This window comes from Sander lucioperca, chromosome 12, assembly GCF_008315115.2.
Source record: "Sander lucioperca isolate FBNREF2018 chromosome 12, SLUC_FBN_1.2, whole genome shotgun sequence".
Classification (NCBI taxonomy): Eukaryota; Metazoa; Chordata; class Actinopteri; order Perciformes; family Percidae; genus Sander; species Sander lucioperca.
Window position 1 is genome coordinate 18284448 of NC_050184.1, and position 22026 is coordinate 18306473.

A 22026-nucleotide genomic window follows, 5' to 3' on the forward strand; every position below is an offset into this window, starting at 1 on the left:
GCTGTACATGTCATCGCTGATCAAGTTTGGCAGGGGTCCAGAGAAAGAGTCCGACATTGTCTTTGCATATGCACATACAACATTAATTTTACTGATCTCCGATTTGCATAATCGGGTATCATTACCACCTTCGTGAATAATAATCGTACTGTATTTACAATTATCTTTAGCCAGCAGTTTTAAATAGGATTCCACATCGACCAAAGGTTTGGAAATAATAAGTCCCACACAGTGAGTGCTCCAGTTGTAGATCTTTATTTGAAGCAGTGTCCATGTGAACGTTATTTGTGTGTGTGTGTGTGTATATATATATATATATATATATATATATCTCACATCTCCACCATAGTCCACTACCACCTGTTCTCAACTCCACTCTAGAAAATCTTATCTGACACCAAACCAAAACCCAAAGACCAATATTCTTCAACAAGTTGTGTATGTTTTAGAGTGAATCTGGTTAGAAGGAAGGACGTGCACACTGTGTCCTTTAGAGAACTCTGCGTAGAAAGACTGGCCTCGTTAAAAAAGGCTTGGTAAATAAAAGTAGACATGTCAGACCTGGAGGTCTGCGATTGTAAAAGGCAAAGACAATGACAGGCAGCTTCAGTGGGAGAAAGGGGCGCTGCAGGTCCCTTCCCTCCCTGTGTCAGTGCAATTCAACCCCCCCCCCCTCAACTAATAGTCTCTTATACACAAAATAGAGTTGCAAAGGCAGTTTGTTACATTTCACATTATTCTTCATACTTCATTATTAATACAGTATGTACACTGGTTTATAGTATTGGTATGTAGCTCTATTTACATTTCTGTATTCACAAACATAGTACTGTGTACACCTGCTGCCATCAGCAGCCATAGAAACACAGAGAAACCAGTGTTTTCTACATATACTCAGTCAAACTAACACTGCCTTGCATATGTGATTTATGTCATGTGCTTTGCCAAACATCAGGCCACGTGACTAGACTGACTGTTCCCTTTACTGCAGTTTGCCTACCTCTTTAAAATACTGAGGCCTACAAAAATCAATAAAAGCCATCACCTTCTCAGGATTTAAAAACATTAGTAATCCTTCTAAGAAAGTCATGTGATCAGGACTCCAGCAGTAAGCAGTCTTCGTTCTCGCTGGCAGGCAGCATTAGCTGCTGCTCGTAGTACAGACTCTTGGCATAGTTGATTTCCTGAGAGATTTTGATGGCGAGACTCTCACTCTTCACATGGACCTGTGGAGAGGATTGTTACAAGCTTTTACCAGAGTGGAAACACCAATGCTGGGATCAGACAGACAGACAGACAGACAGATGAGGGGCATTGGTTACTCTAATTAAGTCAAGCATCACTAGTGTCTTCTCCATATTTACAGCTGAAGAGCACTCTGGGTCACCGGACACGTTGTACAAGTGTCACTGTGGGAGAAGGAAAATATATTTGGACACAGTAGTCCTTTTCCCCGACATCTTCAGGCATTTCAGGTGATGTCTTGGTTGTCTCCTACTTTGCCTCACTTCACACGATAAACCCAGCAACTGTCTTATATTTTGTTTCCGACACCCGAAATGTGTGGGGTTGGTCCGTTATTGGGCTGATTGTGATACAACCTGACACAGTGAAAGACTTAAATGTTGTGTAGTCTGATCGCAATAGGGTTGGTTACTGTTCACATTGTTACTGGTACCTGAAATTTGATTTCAGTACCCAACAGTAGCTTTTTTTTTGGTACTCAGCTCTCAGGGACCGTCATTTGGTACTGCTTGATTTAACGTGAATCGGTCCTCGGTGGTATAGACGTAATTCGGTCGGTACCCAAAAAAAGTACAGAGTTCGCTACCCAACCCTAGATCGCAACTTAAGAAAGGTTGTCATGAAGAACAGAGAGATGCCTCGGACTAACTCCAAGTTGCTAATTGATATGAATCGAGTAACAGATCAGATAAAAAGGGGCTTGTCAAAGGGGAATTTAGCTGATTTCAAACTGGTCAGTGCATCAGTGTTAAGGTTTTTTTTTTTTTATTCAGGTTTCAAGATCTCCACCAATAATATAATTAGATTTAAAATCCCAGAGGATATCTAATTCTACAGTCAGTACACATACAGATATACAAATAGAGCAACATGAGCCTGATAATCAGGGTAAGCTGCCGTTTTGTCTAACCAATCAGCAGTGACTGACCCATCTGTCATTGTCGGTTTTCACGGTGTTTGAAAAAATAAGTTTGTTTAAGAGCTGTTAGTTGTGTAAGTTTACTCTCAACTTTAGACTACAAAAATAATGGACGTAGCAGCAGTGACGTCACCCAGCTGACGCCGTGTCCCAGCTAACCAACGAGCAACGAGGCCAGCCCCACGGCGGAGCACGGGAACATGGCGTGGGATGACTCGGACTCAGGTCCATTAACCTCGCTTCTGGAAAAGACGAGGAGGATGTTAAGCCCTTTAATCTCCCAGCGGCTGCAAAGCCAATGAGGTGGGGTGGGGAGTGCAGCGGATCTCCAAACAGCATGTACTCACTGTCAGAAGTCCTCACTGACCACCACGTCTCACTACAAGGGGAAACTCCAGCAGGCACCAGGCTGAACCTCAACCACACCTGGGGGAAGAACTGGGAGTGGTGACAGATTTCTGGCTGCCTGCGTTCACTCAAAAGACAGCTAGCTATCTAGCCTCTCGAGGAAAATGAAGACTCGACTTCTTGACATCCCTGTGGACCCGAAAAGCTTATTCAGCCCAGCGGTAGCCACCATGCAGAAACACTGTGAGGGGAAGCGGGTGGAGCACTGCATGCAGACCTTTCGAGCCATTGCAACAGGTACAGCTTCAATTGGTCACACTGCTAATGTGACCGTCAGTAAACCTGTCATGTATGCAGTTGCGGGATTCCAAGGTTTTACTAAAACCTCATCCCGCGTCATTGAATATGTCTAGGACTGAATTTATGGAATAATTCCTACCAAAAATGAAAAATGTTTACAGTTACAGTCAATCTTTTCAAGGTAGCAAAAACTAAATTCCTTTCAGCTCCATTGCATTGGGGTTTAGGCAGAAACCTCAGAGACAAACAGAACCAGAAGCAGCTGCATGGACAGATACAGGAGAATTATATTTAATATTTTTATGTAATTTGGATGATCCTTAACCAGTCGTACTATCCAGAGACTGTCAATCTGAAATGAGTCAGAGTGTCTCACCATGGGTTTCTGGTGGGAGGGGCCAGGGATGGCCATACCACTGCTGGTGCTCTCAGCTTTCTTGGTAAGCTGCACATATACCTTCCCATGATCCTTAGAGACCAGACAGTGGTACAGGTCGTCGTACTTGACCTCCAGGAAGATGGCCTCGCGGTCCACGTATTCCCCCGGCCGCAGGAAGTACACCACTTTGGAGGAGATAAGGACGCAGTAGCTGTCGATGGGCTCCACAGCGATGAAGCTGGTGTGAAAAACAGAGGGATGAGGGTGATCAGGGTATCAGAGCACACAGCGTGGGGAATGCAGTGCAATGAGTGAGACTCACAACTCCGAGTGGATGTTGTCAGTGAGGCGGAACAGCTGTTCTTGGCCGTCGGCCTGCGTGGCCGAGTGTCGAGGCAGCAGACCCTGAGGGCCCTTACAGCAGCGAGGCTTCCTGACGCGCTGTACACTGAGCCTGATCAACACAGCAAGCACACACTTCATAGTGTTGGTACAGGCCACATGTTTATACCCATGTTGATGAGGAGTTTGAATTTCTTTGTCTGCTCGCCCATTTGTTTTATACATTTATGCAATACAAAAATGAAACGGCAAAATGTTCACACTGATCAATCTGCAAAATGTTTATTTTCAAATCTTTACAATACACTCTCATGGAAAATACAGCATGTTTTTAGATTTGTCTTTCAACATTAAAGCGTTTGGTTGAGGTTTGAAAGCCAAAAGTGACCCAAAGCAACATGCATTCACTTTCTCAATATGGAACTAAAATCACCATCTTTCCAGAACCTTAAAACACAAGAACGGATTTGTTTGGTCACTTGGGGGCAGCAGCAACCGTGACATTTAATCACTCTTTCAGTTGATAGGGGTCATTTGTTAGCTATCAGTTAGGGTTATTTTAACATCCAGCAGTTACGCAGCAAAATAATCGTTTATTTGGACTGGTGTCCAATTATTACTCTTTGCTTTTGGTGTCCACTAGCTCCTGAGGGAAATCTCCGTCTCTTAAGCTGCTAAATGCTCCACTATGTTCACCAGCTCGTCTCTATAACTGTGTCTTGTCTGCGGTTTGGTGCTGAGCAGGTAGAGGACAGCGTATCACTGACAACAGCTGCCTGCTGCAGCCGGAAATATTGCTATGAAAGTGCTGAGAGTGAACTGAACGGATAACTTGACTATGTGTGAAACTCATTATAAAGCTCAGTAGTGCCGGGGCCACTACCAGGGACACTGAACACAATGTCAGTTCATCATGTCATCATTCTAAAAAGACATTGACCATACCTCATAATGTGCCATAATTCTCCACCTACCTGTGGTTACTGAGACTAGCCATTTCCCGGACCGTCTGTGCCGTCTCCGAGGCAAAGTCCAGAGCTCCAGCCACCGGTTTGGTCACAGTGCCCACCAGACCTTTACCCAGGCCTGAGAAGAAGCCGCTGACTCCACCCTCCGTCTTCACGCCCTCCACTGTGGATGTGATGATGCTCGTCATGCCTCCAATGATACCTGGGGCAGAAACACTCAGCAACAGTGGGAGCGACAATTCTTCCTCACCAGGTTTACCTGACAGATCACTAGCTGAGCTAACATGAAAGCATGTTGGGATATTCATTACTTTTGCCATTTGTACAGATTATGGCACTAAAAGTACATTCATTTTTTCTACCTGCCATGTTCGCAAGCATCATATTAACTTGTTTATAACAATTTTTTTTTATAAGTTTGCAGGCACTGGTTCAGTATTTTATTTTTGCAAATAAAAATATGAGATTTGTAGGTGTAAATGATGTTTTGCCCAGCAGCTGGAGCCAGTGGGTACCATGAGCCAGTCCATGGATCCCTGCGACCAGGTGCTCTCCACTGGTGGCTCCGTGGTATCTGATGTACTCTCGCTCGCTCTGGTGCCGGTTGTCCATGGTCTTCCCCAGCCCGTCTGATAAAGTCCCTGCAAACTGACATCCAGACAACACAGGAAGGTGTTCACACCATATCAATGTTCACATGCTTTTATTTACTCTGCTACATTTTTACAACCTTCTTTTCTGTTCACACTGGGCATCACAAATCATTCTATTTGAATGTCCACCTGCTGAACATGCGGGAGCATACAGCTGGAACACGTGTACACAGAGGCGTACCTTGGCAGCAGAGTTGGACACACCATGGGTCACATTGCGTATGAGCCCCCCCACGTTGCCGTACTTGATGAGCTCAGAGACGCCCTCGCTGACGTCGTTGAGGAGGCCCATGGGGTTTCCCAGGAAGTCCACAGAGCCCAGAATCTGAGCTGCCTGGCTGATCAGCTCCTACACACAGGAAACACTACACAGTACTGACCTGACAAAAACCACATCACATCACTCACCTGTGTCTGTTAGATATGTCCATGTAGCGATGGAAATGATCTTTACTTTGCAAAAATAGAATTCATATTTCCACTTTAAGTACAAGGTGTAGCAGCTGTACTATGTGTTTCTCTGGAACAGTGAAAGAGGAAAGCTTTTCCACATACATCCCATAGGTTACTGAGCATAGTGGAAGGTATCTTAAATCTATAAAGAATGGCAGTGTCAGAAATGCTTCAGGGTTACTCCTTCTGTAGAAGGTAGGATGCCAAAGAGTAGCGTGACTGTGCTGGATGGGCATTGTGTTATTTAGAAATTCTGATATTGTTGAGAGTTCAGACTAAACTTCCAAATGGGTTCACCTCTCTGAAGTGCTTGAGGATGTCGTTGATGATGATCTCCTGGGTTTCGTAGGGGTGCACTCTGGTGAACGGGTACATGTTGATGACAGCATCTTCAAAGCGAACCAGAGGAAAGCCCAGCGTGCCTTTCAGAGCCTCGAGGGACAAAAACACATCCATATGAAGAATACATGAGAAACCATGGGAAGGCAGAGCAGCTGGTGGAACAGGAAGTCACACATTGCCATCATGTGCTAACAGGAAGTAGCATGACATTTCTGTGATCCCTGATGGACAAAGCTTACAACTAAAATCACGTTTAACCACAACCTCTTATCAGTGCAGTTTATAAATCATGAATCTACTGCTGTTTCAATACTTTGCTGTCAGCTGGCAGTGCTAAGGTCTTGTTAGCAATGTTAGGACAGATTTTTGAGTAATTGATAATTGACATGACTTTATTGGTACTATTAAAGCTATAAAACTGCATATTAGCGGAGGGCATCTTTCACATCTGGTTGTGATAATGTTATAGGTATTGTCCCTGATAAATAAACAATACAATAAAATATTCTATCAGGTAAGTGATCTATGCAATTCTCTGTTATTGTAAATTATTGTCACATTAAAAATATTTCTGCTTCTATGTGCCTTTTTTGGGTGTATTTCTCAGCATAACAGACTATCTGCAACTACATCTTAATGATCACTTTCAACGAGTTTATTGCTGTTAATATGGGGGTGGTGCAGTGGATATGACCCATGCCTTTGGTGTGGGAGATCTGGGTTAGATTCCCACTGTGATACATCACCCAACGTGTCCCTGAGCAAGGCACTTAACCCCTAGTGGCTTCGTACAGCAAGTGTATGTCGCTTTGGATAAAAGCGTCAGCTAAATGACATGTAATGTAATTATAATGTAATTAATTGTATGAATAATTTTTTTGAGTCTTATTATAGGAAGGAGATTGGTTTTAGGGGGAGCTGCTCTCTTTCTATTTTCTTGAGGATCATACATGTCATGTTGGGTTACCTTGAGATCAGGAGGCAGCTTGTGCGAGGTGAAGACACTCAGTTTGACCTGCGGGATGCTGATCTTCAGGTTCTCAAAGTAGTAACGTTTGGGAGATCCTGCGTCCTCGCTGGGCTTCTCGTGGATGTTTTCATCCAACTTCTCCAGCTCTGCATTCATTATTCATTCGTTATTTTTTTTTACTTTTAAGCAAAAACAACCATTTAAGTGACAGCATCACACAAACAGAACAATGACATTCAACTAATGCCCCACCAGCTCCTGTCTGTCCGTATCCAAAGAAGCTGAGCAGCTTGAGCAGCAGCTTCTCCTCGATGATGACTGTGAAGCGCCGGGCCGTCACCATCAGGTGCTGTCAACACATCAGCAGTTCCTGATGTTACTGTCCAGTATTCTCTGGCACACTACAAATGTCTGTGATGTTCTTCTTTTGACGGTAACACAGCAGTGATTCAGTGACACTCACCTTGAACAGATGGGTGAGCACCAGGCTGCTGGGAACCTTGACCGAGTTGAGCTGCAGGGCGGGCCCGCTGTCGCTGGCGCTGCTGTCGCTGCTGTCGCTGGAGCTGGGCGTCACACACAGCATCACGGGCTGGGTGGTGCCCAGCAGCTGGTTGTCCATCTGATGAGCACACAAACATTTGATCGGAATGGTGAGGTCAGCCCTGGGAACCAGCTGTTTTTACACCAGCTGTTTCCTTCTGAATGGGACTGTGCTGGGTATGATGATGAACTGAGAGGGACACTGTCCTTCAGTGGGTGGGCACACTCTTTCCAATAAACATACTGTACGCGGCCTTTTTGTCCCAGCTCCCTTTCCCTTGGCTACATCAGAAAACACAGCAATGCGACGACGACACACAACTCATTTCACTGTCTGAGACATGCAGTCAGTCCTCTGCCTTTCTGTGTTACCGTTTTATTATCATGTAAGCATTCTGAACTGCTTTTGTATGAAATAGTGTTGTACAAATCCCTCACCTGGATGTTTTGAATGCTGAGCTCCAGCACCTGGTTGGCAGCAATGCGGGTGAAGTGGACATTGATACCAGACAGCGTCGTGAAGACGAGCTCCTCAGGAACCTTGTTGACCAGAGACACGCCCACACCTTCCTCCAGGTTCACCAACACCTGGGAAGGAATACAAAGAAGATGACAGCTCTCTCAGAGAGACACACCGCCCGGTACCGGACACAGATGGTTTTTAAACATAAACAAAATCAGGAACACATATGATGGAAAATGTACTAAACATAAGGAACAAGTGGGGATTGATGAATGTCAGTGACAGAGCGTGGTTACTCATACCTCCAGCTCCTGCTCAGGCTCCCCCTTCTTCACAGGGTCTTTGGCCCTGTCCTGCTCTGTGCTGGCTGAGCTCCGGATCATTCTCCTCTGATTGAAGTCACTGATCTACAAACAAACACAAAAGATTAGGTTCACCACCACTGTAAATGAAAATGTAGATATTATCAGCTGTTGGGGGATCTTTTACATTCTGAACAAAGCTGTTATCTGATTTTCAGTGTCTGAACACAAGGAGAAACAATCTATGTACATGTGTAATATATATAGTATGGTAACGCAATATGGACTTTGTAACATTTATATGTATTGCCATAGCAACCTACGCTATGTGACTTTATTGTTTCGGTAGTCTTCCCGTTTCATTTGTATTTCATTAAACGCATCATGGTGTGTGGAACTCCAGAAAGGGCAAACTGTAGCTGCTTTTGATCTTTCCTGTAACATCAAATGCTCTGCACAGGACCTGGCGTGCCCCCGGGACTGTCTCACCTGCAGGACACGGGTGGGTCCGTCTGGCAGCACCTGGACCGACAGCACCCCAGAACCAGGTCTCATCTTCTGGTTGATAAACTGCTGCCCGGGGCCCGGCTCCATCAGCCCAGAGTCTGGTCCCAGCACTACCTGTGCTCCGTCACACAGACCTGCCCCCCCGCCCTTCACCTGAACGCACAAGGCTTCGGTCACAAATACAACTCAACAAGGACTCTCAACTCCACAGCAGTGCAGAGGAAACTCGCAATATTTTCACATCGAAGACATGTTGATGTGTGGAAATATTAAATGAACAACATACTTGCAAACATAGCTTGTTGTAGCCACTAGAGCAGATTTCCACTTAGGGAGAGCTGACCCATTGTTATTATGTTACCCGTCCCTCCCGCTACTGTTACCCTTTCTTCCTGTCCTATCAGTCACATGATGCATAGTGAAATGGAAAACACCCACCTGTACTACCAGCCGGGGAAGGCCGCAGGTCAGCATGCCTGAGCTGAAGTACCACGTCTGGGTGGTGCTGCGGCGGGAGTCCGGCCTTCTCAGCATCAGCGGCTCAAAGCTGGGAGAGACCAACAGGTAGAGAAAGAGACACCTGTCACATCCAATCTTCCTCCCAGGTTATGGTCCAGTGTCCACAGCTGACTGGGAGAAATATCTGTATGTGTGTGTGTGTGTGTCTGTCTGTCTGTCTGTGTCTGCTTGTGTGTGTGTGGAGCTTATATACACAGTACAGACCTGTTGTCACTAACAGCTGCCAGCCCGGCGATGTCCAGCACCAAAGAGGAGTCCAGTGGGCGTGGCTGTGCCGGCTTGCTCTGTGGTGGAGACGAGCCTTCATGACACAGCATGCCAGCACCGGTCATCCTCCACAGCTGGGAGCGCTTCCCCGGCTCCTGCACCACAATCACACTACACCTTACAACACAGTCATTAGTGCAATTTGTCTCTATGCTTGTCATGGGCTGCAACTATTGGATACAACCACAAGATTGTTTTTTTTTCCAATTTAAGTCTAAAAAAGCCAGACAATTGTGATACAATTGCCAATCACCATTTCCCAGAGCCCAAGGAAAGATCTTATTTTGTGCCACAGTCAAATATTCACTTTACATCATTAGGGATGTCCCTGTAGTGCTACAAGGTGGTATAATTTGAATTCACCATTGATTATCCAAGAGTTCACTTCACTTCCCCAAGGGGAGAACTATAGAAGATACTATACTAGAAGAAGTGTGGAGAATTGGAGTAGACTGCTTCTGTAAAACGGATGATTAACGAAGAAGGACTTTTTTTACTTGTTGCCAAGGGCTGGCAAGCTACGAGACTCTCTGGACGCCATGTTGGTTGGAAAGTTCTGGCATCCAGGCAGTCTGGCGGTGTGTCTGTGGCGCAGGCTGTGTGTGATTAAAGGAGGTGATGTAAATGAACTTAGTAAGGTATTTGGAGTGAATGCTGATCTCTGATCAGTTAAAAAATTGCCATATCGGTTCTGATCCGCTACTTGCAATCTGGATCGGGACATCCCTAATTATCATTATTAGTTTTTATTTTCTGGCAATCAATCAATCAATCAATCAATCAACTGTTTCCCCCTCTAAACTTGCACAACAATGACTATTTAAACAGCCCATGCTTTTTCCAACTTTTTAAAAACACTTTTATCTCTTTGTTCATTCTGGGTCATATTAAACTAACACAGTACCTTCTTTTTCAGGATGACCCTTTGAGTCTTGGTGTCCACATCGAGAACCAGTTCAGCACAGCTCACCAGCCGCTTCTTCCCAACAGGTCTCTTCTCAATATTCCTGCATCAACAAAATTATGCTGCTTAATAAACTTTAAATACCAGAAAACGTAATGAAATCTGTTTCATTCAATGTTGCTATTATGAGTTGGTCCATACGGTGAGAACGTGTGTGTGGCTGCGATGTAGATGAAGTTCTCGTAGTAGAGCTTGTTGTATTCTCTGAAGAAGTTCATGTCGGATGTGACTTCTGAGGATCCAGCTCCCTTCACGGTCAGTGTCAGGTAGGGGGGCAGTGTGGGCTCATCACAGGCATAGTCCAGCACCGAGCCGGCCTTCACCTCAGTGTGCAGGCGCAGGTCAGCCACACCATGCTGCCAGAACTGGATCGGCACCTGAAGGCATTCAAACAATGGAATGTGTTGATCTCATGGTTTCATCGTGTCCAGACCACAAAGACACATGGAGCTCATGGAGAGACAACTGGTAGTCCATTAAGTTCTCGTGTCCACCCTGAGTAACAGCTGTGAAGCTGCCCTACCAGTGGCTCACCTCAGAGATGTTGTCGATGCGGAAGGGTGGAGGCAGCTGGTCAGTGTCAGAGAAGGAGATCTGGTAGGTGGCTCCTTTCAGGGTGATCTCAGTCCGCAGGAAGAAACAGTTCCCCAGTGTGTCCCTGTTTAAAACAAGATCCACTTAAAACCTGTCAACTTCATATATTACCTTCTAACAGCTGTATTCTCAGTAACGTGACAATCTGCAAGAAGCAGGTTGCTTATAAATCACTAAAATCGTAGTGACAGCATCGTTTGGCTTAGTTATCAATGCAGTTAGCTTCGTGGCTAACACTATTGTTACTTAGTTTATGACAAAACGTTTCGGCTGTGCTTTCTACCATGATGTCATTGTGCTAACCGAGCACCGTTAGCCTTTACAACAGAGCTGCTTCACTACACTTGTTAGATAATATTTCGTTCCAGAGTTCTCTGCTGATTTGTGTTTGTCGCTGTGTGCTCGTGGTGGAAAATGAATGTAAACAAAGTGGCGTGCCAGAAATGGAATGTGCCATGATGTAGGTCCCCTTCGAGGCCAGGCTAATGTTGGTAGTCCCTCTAGTGGACAGAACATGTAACAACAACCACATGCTGATAGTGGCATTGACAATGCATAAGCCTGAGTAGTGTAGGACATATTTATAACAGGCTGCATTTGAGCATTAAATATTCAAATATTATTTGATTGACAGTTCTAATATATATATATATATATATATATATATATATAGGGGGTGTTGGTGCGCGCGGAAGGCTTGTATCATGTGGACGTGCTGACAGTTTTGTTGTCATTGCTTAGAATTCCTCATGGGGGAGACAGAAACTACGCACTATAGCTTTAAACTTCAAGCATACATTAAGGACATAAAATCCTGGATGACCTAAAATTCCCTGATGTTAAACTCAGACAAAAAAGTTATTGTGCTGGGCCCTAAACACCTCCTAACCTCATTATCTAAAGATATAGCTACTCTGGATGGCATTGCCCTGGCCTCCAACTACTGTCAGAAATCTTGTATGCAGTATTGCAGTTATTTATGACCAGGGTATATACTTTAACGCCCACTTAAAACAAATCTCAAGAACCGCTTTATTCCATTTGTGTAACATTGCCAAATTTCGGCATATGCTGCCTCAAAACGATGCAGAAAAACTAGTCCATGCATTCGTTACTTGCAGGCTGGACTACTGTAATTCCTTACTATCAGGTTGATCAAATAAGTCCCTTAAGACTCTCCAGCTGATCCAGAATGCTGCAGCACGTGTTCTGACAAGAACTAAGAAAAGAGATCATATTTTTCCAGTATTGGCTTCCTGTAAAATCCAGGATTGAATTTTAAATCCTTCTCCTGACCTACAAAGCTCTAAACGGTAAAGTACCTACATATCTTGAAGAGCTCTTAGTACCTTATTGTCCCACTAGAGCACTGCGCTCCCAGAATGCAGAGTTACTTGTGGTTCCTAGAGTCTCTAAAAGTAGGATGGGAGCCAGAGCCTTCAGCTATCAGGCTCCTCTCCTGTGGAACCAGCTCCCAGTCTGGGTCTGGGAGGCAGACACCGTCACTACATTTAAGAGTAAACTTAAAACTCTCCTCTTTGATAAAGCTTATAGTCAGGGCTGGCCCAGGTTTGCCTCGGACCAGTTCTTAGTTATGCTGCTATAGTTTTAGAGTGCCAGGGGACTTCCTATGACAACCTGAGCTTTCCATGTGTGCATTCATGTCCCGTTAATGCTTGTTACTAACCTAGCTCCAGGGAGCTTATTCCCTGGAGTTCTTATGCTTTCTCGCCTTGCAGAGCTGGTGGTTCAGGTGGATCGCTTTTGGCAGCTGCTGCTGTGGTCCTGCTCGACGCCCTGCACTGCTACATCTATTACTTCTAGTCATAGTTCTATTATCTTTATTGTTACTATAAGTGCCATGGCGCATCATGCCAACTGATATAATTGTTATGAATAATTTTTCTGTATATCTGTATCTGTGTCTCTGTGTCCCAACCGGCAGCGGCAGATGGCCGCCCACCAAGAGTCTGGGTCTGTCCCAGGTTTCTGTCTGTTTAAATCGCCACTGTCGCACCAAATGCTTGCTTGTGGGAAATGTTTGAGTCTTTGTAAATTATAGAGTGTAGTATAGACCTACTCTAACTGTAAAGTGTCCTGAGATAACTCCTGTTGTGATTTGCAAAAGTTATACATTGTGATTTTCTCCAATAAAAATGCATTGTAATTTGTAAAGGAAAGCAAAGATGGATTTAAACAGGTGCTTCCAGAGGCAGTGTAAATGTATTTGGAGCTCGCCTCATGTTGACGTGGAAGGACTTGAGTTTGTTGACCTCAAAGCCTCCAGACCAGGTGCAGTTGGGGGTGTCCATGAGACGCACACACAGCAGCTGGTCGTAGTCGTTGCGGGGCCAGTGGAAGACAACGCTGGAGCCAGGCAGGGTGGAGATGTAGCCCTCAGGGTTGGCCGTACCCTACAACACAAAGGTTTTCATTAATGACCCCTGTCATATTGTATTTATTGTCCCCCTGAAGGAGTATAACCAGGAGCTTTAGACCATCAACAGCTCATTTAATGCTGGAAAAGGTGAGAGTTAAATGAAGCCATTAAATTGAAAAATTGAGAGAGAGATATAAAATAAAGGTTTGAAATGGGGATGCGTTCACTGTATGGTGTGTCCCAGAATACCCTGTGAAGGTTTCATTTCTAAGTGAATTCCTCACCTTCCCTCTTGCAAACTCTCTCTGAGCGAAGGCCAGTTTGTGTGTGGAGTGGTTGTCCAGCAGGTAGCGTGGGGCAAAGGTCACTATGTGAGTGTCCCGGTAGCGTCCTTTACCTTTCCGCACACTGATGCCTGTGTTGATCAGACAGCGAACAATGATTGCCTGACAAACATTTCATTGAGAATGTCACAGCAGAGACATTTTAGTAATACTATCAACATCTGAAGAAGAAATGTCAAGATATGTGTTGTATAGTACAGATCTTTGCTACATGCATCAAAGTGACAGATAAGCAGTAAAGAAGTTTATGCCAAAGATCATATAACCAACTGTCCACACAAGAAAAAGGACAATAGATTAAATCCAAAAATATATTATTATTAATGGCCAAACATAGGCTGCAGACCTTTCATGCAAAGCATACAAAGAAGGGAGATTATTATAAGAAAGGTACTATTGGAGTCCTGATCAAAGGCCACTAATCCATTCTATTATGCTACTGCAATTTTCATTTCTCTTCTTATATGCCTTTGTGCATGCAAAATGAGATACTGTATACAGGGACATTAAGCTAGAAAAGAATGTCATGAGTAATAGGAAAGCAAACTTATATATATATATATATATATATATATATATATATATATATATATATATATATGACATGGCTCAGTCATAAATCTCAATGTCTCAGTCATTCAGGTTAGTTATCCAATTAAGAGTTAAACTTCAGGGCTACTGGACTTGGTTAAAGGTGCTCCAAAGACGTTTCGTCTCTAATCCCAGAGACTTCTTCACTTCTTCAGAACTTAAGAAGGTCTCTCGGATGAGAGACGGAACGTCATTGGAGGACCTTTAACCCAGTCCAGTTAGTGCTTTCATTTGTACTGTAAATGTAGCAACGTGCCTATGTTGTAGATGAGGCCAGGCCTGTTCCCATGTTGGATAACCTTTACGGCCCTGACTCCACTCCCTCCGTCCAGGGAGAAGCCCTGGCACCAGCCTGGAACTCCGTCTGGGTGGATCCCTTTCCCGATCCGCATAGTACACCTGAGGAAAACATGGGATGTGAGAACGGGGTGGCTGTGACTCAGGAGGTACAACGGGTAGTCCACTAATCACAGGGTGGGGATTCTATCCTGTGCACATGTCGAGGTGTCTGGGCAAGACACTGAACCCCAGCCAAGCTGTCGCCATCGGTATGTGTGTGTGCGGTCCATTTATCATTTACAATAAAAACTCCTGGAGGTAGAACTTTGCTCACTCCCTAAGACATTATGTATAATCCAGATGTCTGTGCTCTGACACTCTTGACACCCACTTACATAGCAGGCTGCTCCTTGTCAGTGTAGCAGAATAGTAATGGACTGAGGCTTCGGGCCAACTCGTGCTCCTCAAACTGGCCTGCAGCATCGGCTTTGCCATTGTCCTGACGGAAAATTAACGGCAGACCTGAGGGAGAAATGATAACAATAATAGAAAAGCTTGTTCTTAAAGTAATGCCTGGATTGTTTGTTTGTTTTCTCTCGTAAAATGAACTACTGACTGTACTTTATTACAACAAAGAAAACATTACCAGTCTTGTTGATAAGCCAGTAGGGGGCGGAGATCAGGATCTTCAGAGCCCCCTGCGCTCGCAGGATGATGCGGATGGTGAGGCAAAGCAGATGTTTGTTGGTGTCATACAGCCTCATGCGGACCACGTAGTTCTGAGTCCCAGGAGGAATCAGCAGCTCTTTGCACACAGGAAAGTTCTCCAGGAGGACTCCTGAAAGACACACATCAGCAACACCAGGAGTGAGGACAAGGAACATGTTTGGGAAGTAAACACCAGCCAGTGACTGGTTTATGACAAATCCTGACCTAGCTCCATGTTCTGTGAGGTGTCAGCAGCGTGAAGCTCCGCCTCTTTTCCCGGCTGCAGTGAGCCTTTGATGGACGTTCCCTTGATGTAGTAGTTGAGGTCACACGGCAGCAAGTTGGCTAGCACCATGGTGGGCAGCAGGTAGATGCTATGGCCTGGCTGTCGATAGATCTGCTTTGCACTGCCAGAAACACTCTTGGCAGGCTGCTGCTCGGGGTAGTTCTCTTTTTTGATGACCACACAAAACCTGTGAGATGCAGAGAAATGAGGGGAATGGTACCAGATAAAAGGAAGACAGGAACCAAGAACAAACGTCCGAGTGACTGTATATACCTGAAATTATGCTTGCGGCTGTCATCAAAGTCTGCTGACTGACACTCCCTCTTACTGCTGCTGATCTCTCCGGGCCGCTCCACGCTGGTCCAGTGGATGGGAACCTTACAGAAGAACAAGCCCAGGCCTTTGGGCCGGGCCTGCAGCCGCCAAGACGTGAGGTGGAGAGGGACCGCCAAGGCCTGGCCAGGCAGGATAGGAGGCAACACCACTGGTTCTGTCAACACAGCAACACAGCTGGCTTAAATTAAATGACACGACATGAAATGATTATGTTAAATAAATATAATTAAATTAAACTAAACAAAACTAAAAACATTTTTTGACCAGCACGGACAACCTGCTTAGTAAATTGACCTAAAATGGATAGAAATCAAACAAAATAGAGGAGTGTCTTACTGTCAGGGGCAGAGGGGCTGTCGAGTCTGACGTCCATAGGAACATCCAGCCTGTTCTTCACCATGAGGGCAGAGCGGACAGTGATGACCTTCCTGGCACTGCCCTCCATTGTGATGGAGAAGACCACTCTAACTGGAGGCAGGGCCGAGAACTGAAGGGCCACAAAAGGAGCCAGTCACCATCAGCTTTCAATTCATACTGCTGCCATGAAATACCAGGCTTTTATTTATTTATTTATTTATATATATATATATATATATATATATATGTATTTCCAGCTTGTAAACTCATGCTGTGTAAGTTGAGACGGGTACCCAGGTCTCATTCAGGTCAGTGTCTGACATAATGTTGCAATAGGTCATAACCTGTCTCAGGCAGAGTAGTAGTTCAACTCTCTGTCTCCATAGATGACGGGAGACAGCTGGATAATAAGACCTCAAGTCTCAAGCGCTCCCATCCCACCAAGGTCAGGGAGGAAGTTAACACATCACATACAGTACATTCATACACACACACCTAAGGATAGGCTCTACTGCAGTTTGGTCTAGCTGTCATTGTTTTCAGTCTGTGCTGAGGTGTTTGGGTTCATGATTTAGGTAAGCATCTGTGTTTCTGGCCTTTAACGTTTTTTCTTTGTTTTCATTGAAGGTTCAGCTAAAGTTAACGCCTCCAGCATTTTAAATATGCCGACAAGAAGACAGGAACTTTAGAAGTTGGGATGGCACTACACTGTTCTGTTAAATCCTAAATTCTCCTCGATCGAGATTTCATTAAATGCTTCTGTGTAAGTCATCAAAATCTCCCGAACCTTTTTCACGTGTATATATGTGTATATATATATATATATATATATATATATATATATATATATATATGAGTTGTGCTTCCATAACAGACACTATTTGAAAACCTGCTTTTACTTGAAACTCTATGGTATATGCTTTCATGTTCTTTCATGCTCTTTAATTTTTGACTCGTTAGAGGCAAGAATAGCAAAGTTCTTCTTCATTTTTAATCCATCTAAATATTTTGTTCCCAGTGTATAATGAGCATTACAGCTGTTATAGTGGCAATAAACTCTATTCTAAATGCTTACTTTGACTGCTCACTGATTTAAAACCAAGACTTACATAAACATGAGGGTGGATAATGTTGGTTCTGCTAATAGGACTGCCAACCTGTAAAGGAGAAAAAGAAGGTTTTACATAAAACTAGGTCAATTTGTCAGAAACCCTAAACATCATCAAAAGGAATTTTGTTTTTGAGTTTTATGACTTGCGCTCACAGTATTGGAAGAGTTGTTTCTGTCTGGAGCTGCATAACGGAAGAAAACACCCACTTTGTCCACAGACACCGGCTTGACTTGCTCCCATCCACACACCCGAACCAGCAGCTGGTGCAGCTTCAGCTCATGAGTGTGTCTGCAGAGCAGGAGGCAGCAATGGATCAGTTATACAGAATCATAATCTACTAAATGCATTTGTGGAAAAACTGTGGAAGTCATCGCTCAATCCTCCTATACTAGACTGAGTTTTACAGTCATGTTGCACGACCCTAAGCACAGTAAGATACTTTGCTGATATTTTTGCGTGTATTTAGATGAACGACAAACACCAATCCTTTTGACGCACTGCCAACACAAAGATGACACAAAACTGGTCTAAAATCGGCAATGTACCCCTTAATCAAAAATTAGTGAACATTTGCCGAGGACCACATCACTGATGTTCATGTACACGTTCAAATAATAAAACCCTCCAAATCCAAAATCCAATTAAGTTGTCATCACTCTAACACAGAGATCTTTAACTGATCTTCCTCAGAATCAATGTTTGCTATAAATGTATTATTTTTGAAAAGTCTGGGTAAAATACAACAACTTTTTTTCCATTGAACACAATGTATTTTATTTTTAAACACACTGCACAGTGGCAGGGAGAGGGATTTCTAAACTGCACTTTCTGTCCTTGACCACTCATGAAAAACAGCTCATAACTGAGGAACGGTATGACAGAAAATGCTAGTGGTTTTGAAACCGTAACTTTTTCAAACCCTGGTATACCTTGAAACCGGTAACCGGCCCATGTCTAGCGGCGACTAGCCTTTGCTACGCCTGTGCTTATAGAACTACGGTTATAATGGCATAACCATCGTTCAACTTCACCTTTCTATGTATGTTTAACATTAAAACATGGTGAATAAATAATATGGGAATATCCATCCATCCATTTTTATTTATCCGGCCCAGTTTAATATTCAACTCAATTGTATATAATATATGTAGCAGTGGGTTTTAACAGTCTCATAACAAATATCATATTAATTTGAATAAAATGCACAGGTGAATGTGAATCAGAGCTGTACCGGTGGCGGAGCTTCTCGCGGGCTTCAAACTCAAAGGGAATCTCCTCCCCAGGCAGCACCTCTCTCCACTGGCTCACATTGTGAATGTCATCAGCTCCTGGACCATGGACTTCTGAGATGGAGTCTGCACTACTGCTGTGAGACAGTGCCACCCTGTGGGGAACATGTATCTGAGTTCAGTGTCTACCCTCTAAAGTTAAACATTCATTTCACGTTGTCTACACATCTTCAAACAGAAACAACATATTCTCAGAGCATCAGCCGTAGGAAACCTGGCAATGTTAATAATGTCAGGATGGCAGGTACAGTTGGACCTCCAGTATTGTCCTACCAAATGTGTTGTCAGACACTTTCCTAGAATTATCATAATAATATTTTAGCTCATGGTCACCACAGCTTCAATAACTTCAAATTATTCAAAATGTTGTATGCAGGTACTAAATGTGATCCAGATTACATAACATGGTACATAATCTTATTTTTTTTAAGCTCACAATACTTCAATTTTTTCTATGTGACCAAATAAGGTATGCACATCTAGTATGTCCCCTATTATTGTCTTCCCGAATTTGAAAAAAAAAAAAAAAAATCCTTTTCTTGAAATGCTGATATAACGTTACACAAATGTACATGGTGTCATCCTTATGGCTACACCTACCTTGTGGGTGTGGTAGTCAGAGTGGCAAACCACATGGTACACCCTGTGTGGTTACGCAGAGCGTATGGCACAAATGGCTGCCTCCTTTTGGACAGCTTGACATCTGCTGGAAACAGAAATGAAAACCAAATCAGAGAGAAGGTGAGGGTGCTTGGCCTTCAACATTATTCATTACTAACTTTAGTATCAACTCTAACAGTCATGCACTTCCTTCCTTCTTGAGCTGTGGGACGTAAAAAGCCTGACCAGGCACAGGTGCGGCTCCGATACAATAACTCAGCTTGGGTTTGGTGATTACAAACAGAAAATTGAACACAAAGCTTACATCATGAACTAGGGATGTGAAAAGATGCTTTACTAGGGATATACTAGGGACTAAAAGTCATGATATCTCTGCTCCTGGAGCCGGCTGGACCTAACTGCTAAGATGGTCTCTGTACCATACAAAGATGGTCTTTGTACTGCGGTCGGTCTTTGCGATGCATGCTCATGTGAATAATCACGTGACGATGGCTATTGCCAGCAGCGCATACATTGCTAGGATACATTGTTAACAATCTCCCATTGACTTGCTTATGTGGAGCTAAGCATTAATCATTTTCAGCAATATTTTTATGGAGGATCAGAGAAAAAGAAAAGGAAATTTCACAGAAAGTGAGATATGAAAATTGATAGAGCTGTATAGGAGAGACGTGTCCGTGTTAGATTAGTGTGTTGCAATGGAAGTCCATTTACAGGAGGCTTTGCCCCTCTCCTTCCGCTCTCTGTGTTTTGCCGTTCTCAAAATCCCTTCGCTACGGGAAACAACAACAACAACCTCCGAGCTAGCAGCTAGACGCTGAAATGGAAAGTTTTGAAGGAATATGTTTACGACACTTACTATCTAACTGGTACGTGTTAGCATGTTTGCCCACCGGTTATAGAAAAATCTTATTACCAAGGGCAAGATAAAGACATGGATGAAACAACAGTTCTCCCGTTTATGGACCAGCAGAAACATTTGTTGGCACTAACAAATGGAGAACCATCCTACAAATGCCAACGTTTTGGGACTGATTGGTGGGATTGCTTTCTAGTGTAGAAAGGTCTGGCAATGCAAACTAGTGTTGGATTGACAGCAGCTGGCAGGGGGGAGCTCCACAGGTAACACAAAAGGAGAGAATTAGTCAATAAACTTGGCTGTAGCTTACATCTTCTGGACGGACAGTGTCATGTTATTAAAGAGTAAGGACCACACCAGCGTCTGAATGGGCCCAAGTGACATTTGCAGGTAAGTTTATATGCTGCTGCTGCAGCTGACCAGCTAGCTTTCTAGCTCGATAACTGACATAAGCAGTGCACTTTTCACCTATGAACGTTTGTTTGGTAGTATTTGTGAAAGAGTGTTTGTGTCAGCAGGACAGTGTGTGTGGGGCGGAATCAGAATAAAGTACAGTGTGTGTGTGTGTGTGTGTGTGTGTGTGTGTTCATGGTGATGAAGGAACAACAGTGTGGCTCACTGATACGTTTTAACAACACTAGTACACAGAGGAAAAGGAGACATATCAGGCTGTAGCTATCAGGCTACGCACCAATACAACAGTTAGTAGATACATTCACTGTTGTTGTTTGTTAAAATGAGATTTGTTGACATAAAGGAAAATATAGAACCAGACACCAGCAACAGTGTCTTTTATTGGCCTTTAAGTTGATTGATCAACATTTAACTGACCAAAGATCATCTTCAATGTGTATGTAACTGTGCAAATGTCCAAGAGTGGAAATGTTGTGCAGGTTGTGTTGCCATGTTAGCATGTCAGTTCGGTATGACACGGTTTGTTTTTTTAAACTAAAAGCAAATAAGGCAATTAAAGCAAATAAAGATGAAATCCTTTAGCACAAAGACAAAGAACAAGAGGCCATCTAAGGTGTCTAAACGGTCACATGGCTATTCTGTTATCTTTTCTTCATTTGATTTTTTTAAATAAATTAACATTTGCAGGACAACACTAACTTTTAAAAAGGGTTGCCAGGCTGGCAAGCAAGCATCAGCTTCTGGTTGGTGAAGTGAATATATGGTTTCCATTTATATTTGGAGTAATTAAGATACAATGCAGTTATAGGTCAGCCTAATAAATGAACATCAAAGTCCCAAAAATGACCAAATGTCCTTTTTGTTTTTCATTCAGGTTCATCTGGTTCTTTGTCACTTCAATCAATTTGAGCAGTTTAGCATTGTGATGCTGAAGGGTTAGTCCAACTTTTCAAATAACTTCCTTTGCTCACCACTGTCTCTAAATCAAAAGTCTGTTATGGATTATGTATGTGTGCAGCTTTGTTGCGTGCGGCGTTGTCGCGTGCAGTTCTCTGGTTCTGACTGCAACAGTAATAATTACTAGGGGTGGGGCGAGACACCCAGCTCACAAGACGAGACACGAGATTGGCTTCATGAGATCGAGACGAGATTTTAACACTATTTTACAGAAAACTACAATGAAGAAATAAGATTTTGCCACAAACGGTCTCGGCCAAGAGAGAGAGCGAGAGAGAGAGAGAGAGAGAGAGAGAGAGAGAGAGAGAGAGAGAGAGAGAGAGAGAGTGTGTGTGTGTGTGTGAGTGAGTGAGTGAGAGAAAGAGAGAGAGAGAGAGAGAGATCGTCATGTTTTAATCTCGCGAGATCTCATGGG

General features: G+C 43.7%; 1 protein-coding gene across 4 annotated transcripts in view; it reads right to left on the reverse strand.

Annotated features, from left to right (window-relative positions):
• Positions 1-478: 478 nt before the first annotated feature.
• The window catches only part of vps13d (vacuolar protein sorting 13 homolog D), a 72527-nt gene continuing 50979 nt past the window's right edge, over positions 479-22026 (reverse strand). For 3 of the 4 annotated variants that reach the window (XM_036008501.1, XM_031283985.2, XM_031283982.2), the window contains exons 40-69: positions 19361-19466; positions 18703-18855; positions 17624-17759; positions 17469-17516; positions 16339-16489; positions 15940-16156; positions 15606-15853; positions 15319-15510; positions 15068-15194; positions 14650-14792; positions 13743-13873; positions 13317-13492; positions 11019-11142; positions 10626-10861; positions 10425-10527; positions 9458-9615; positions 9173-9281; positions 8717-8887; positions 8228-8332; positions 7901-8050; positions 7383-7541; positions 7172-7268; positions 6917-7065; positions 5905-6039; positions 5336-5503; positions 5017-5149; positions 4508-4703; positions 3514-3645; positions 3189-3429; positions 479-1226 (exon numbers count right to left, since the gene is read on the reverse strand). In XM_036008501.1, the coding sequence (XP_035864394.1) occupies positions 1095-1226; positions 3189-3429; positions 3514-3645; positions 4508-4703; positions 5017-5149; positions 5336-5503; positions 5905-6039; positions 6917-7065; positions 7172-7268; positions 7383-7541; positions 7901-8050; positions 8228-8332; positions 8717-8887; positions 9173-9281; positions 9458-9615; positions 10425-10527; positions 10626-10861; positions 11019-11142; positions 13317-13492; positions 13743-13873; positions 14650-14792; positions 15068-15194; positions 15319-15510; positions 15606-15853; positions 15940-16156; positions 16339-16489; positions 17469-17516; positions 17624-17759; positions 18703-18855; positions 19361-19466 (4526 nt within the window). In that variant the 3' untranslated portion in view covers positions 479-1094. The remainder of the gene's footprint in view (positions 1227-3188; positions 3430-3513; positions 3646-4507; positions 4704-5016; positions 5150-5335; positions 5504-5904; positions 6040-6916; positions 7066-7171; positions 7269-7382; positions 7542-7900; positions 8051-8227; positions 8333-8716; positions 8888-9172; positions 9282-9457; positions 9616-10424; positions 10528-10625; positions 10862-11018; positions 11143-13316; positions 13493-13742; positions 13874-14649; positions 14793-15067; positions 15195-15318; positions 15511-15605; positions 15854-15939; positions 16157-16338; positions 16490-17468; positions 17517-17623; positions 17760-18702; positions 18856-19360; positions 19467-22026) is intronic. The other variant, XM_031283983.2, reaches the window with a different exon arrangement.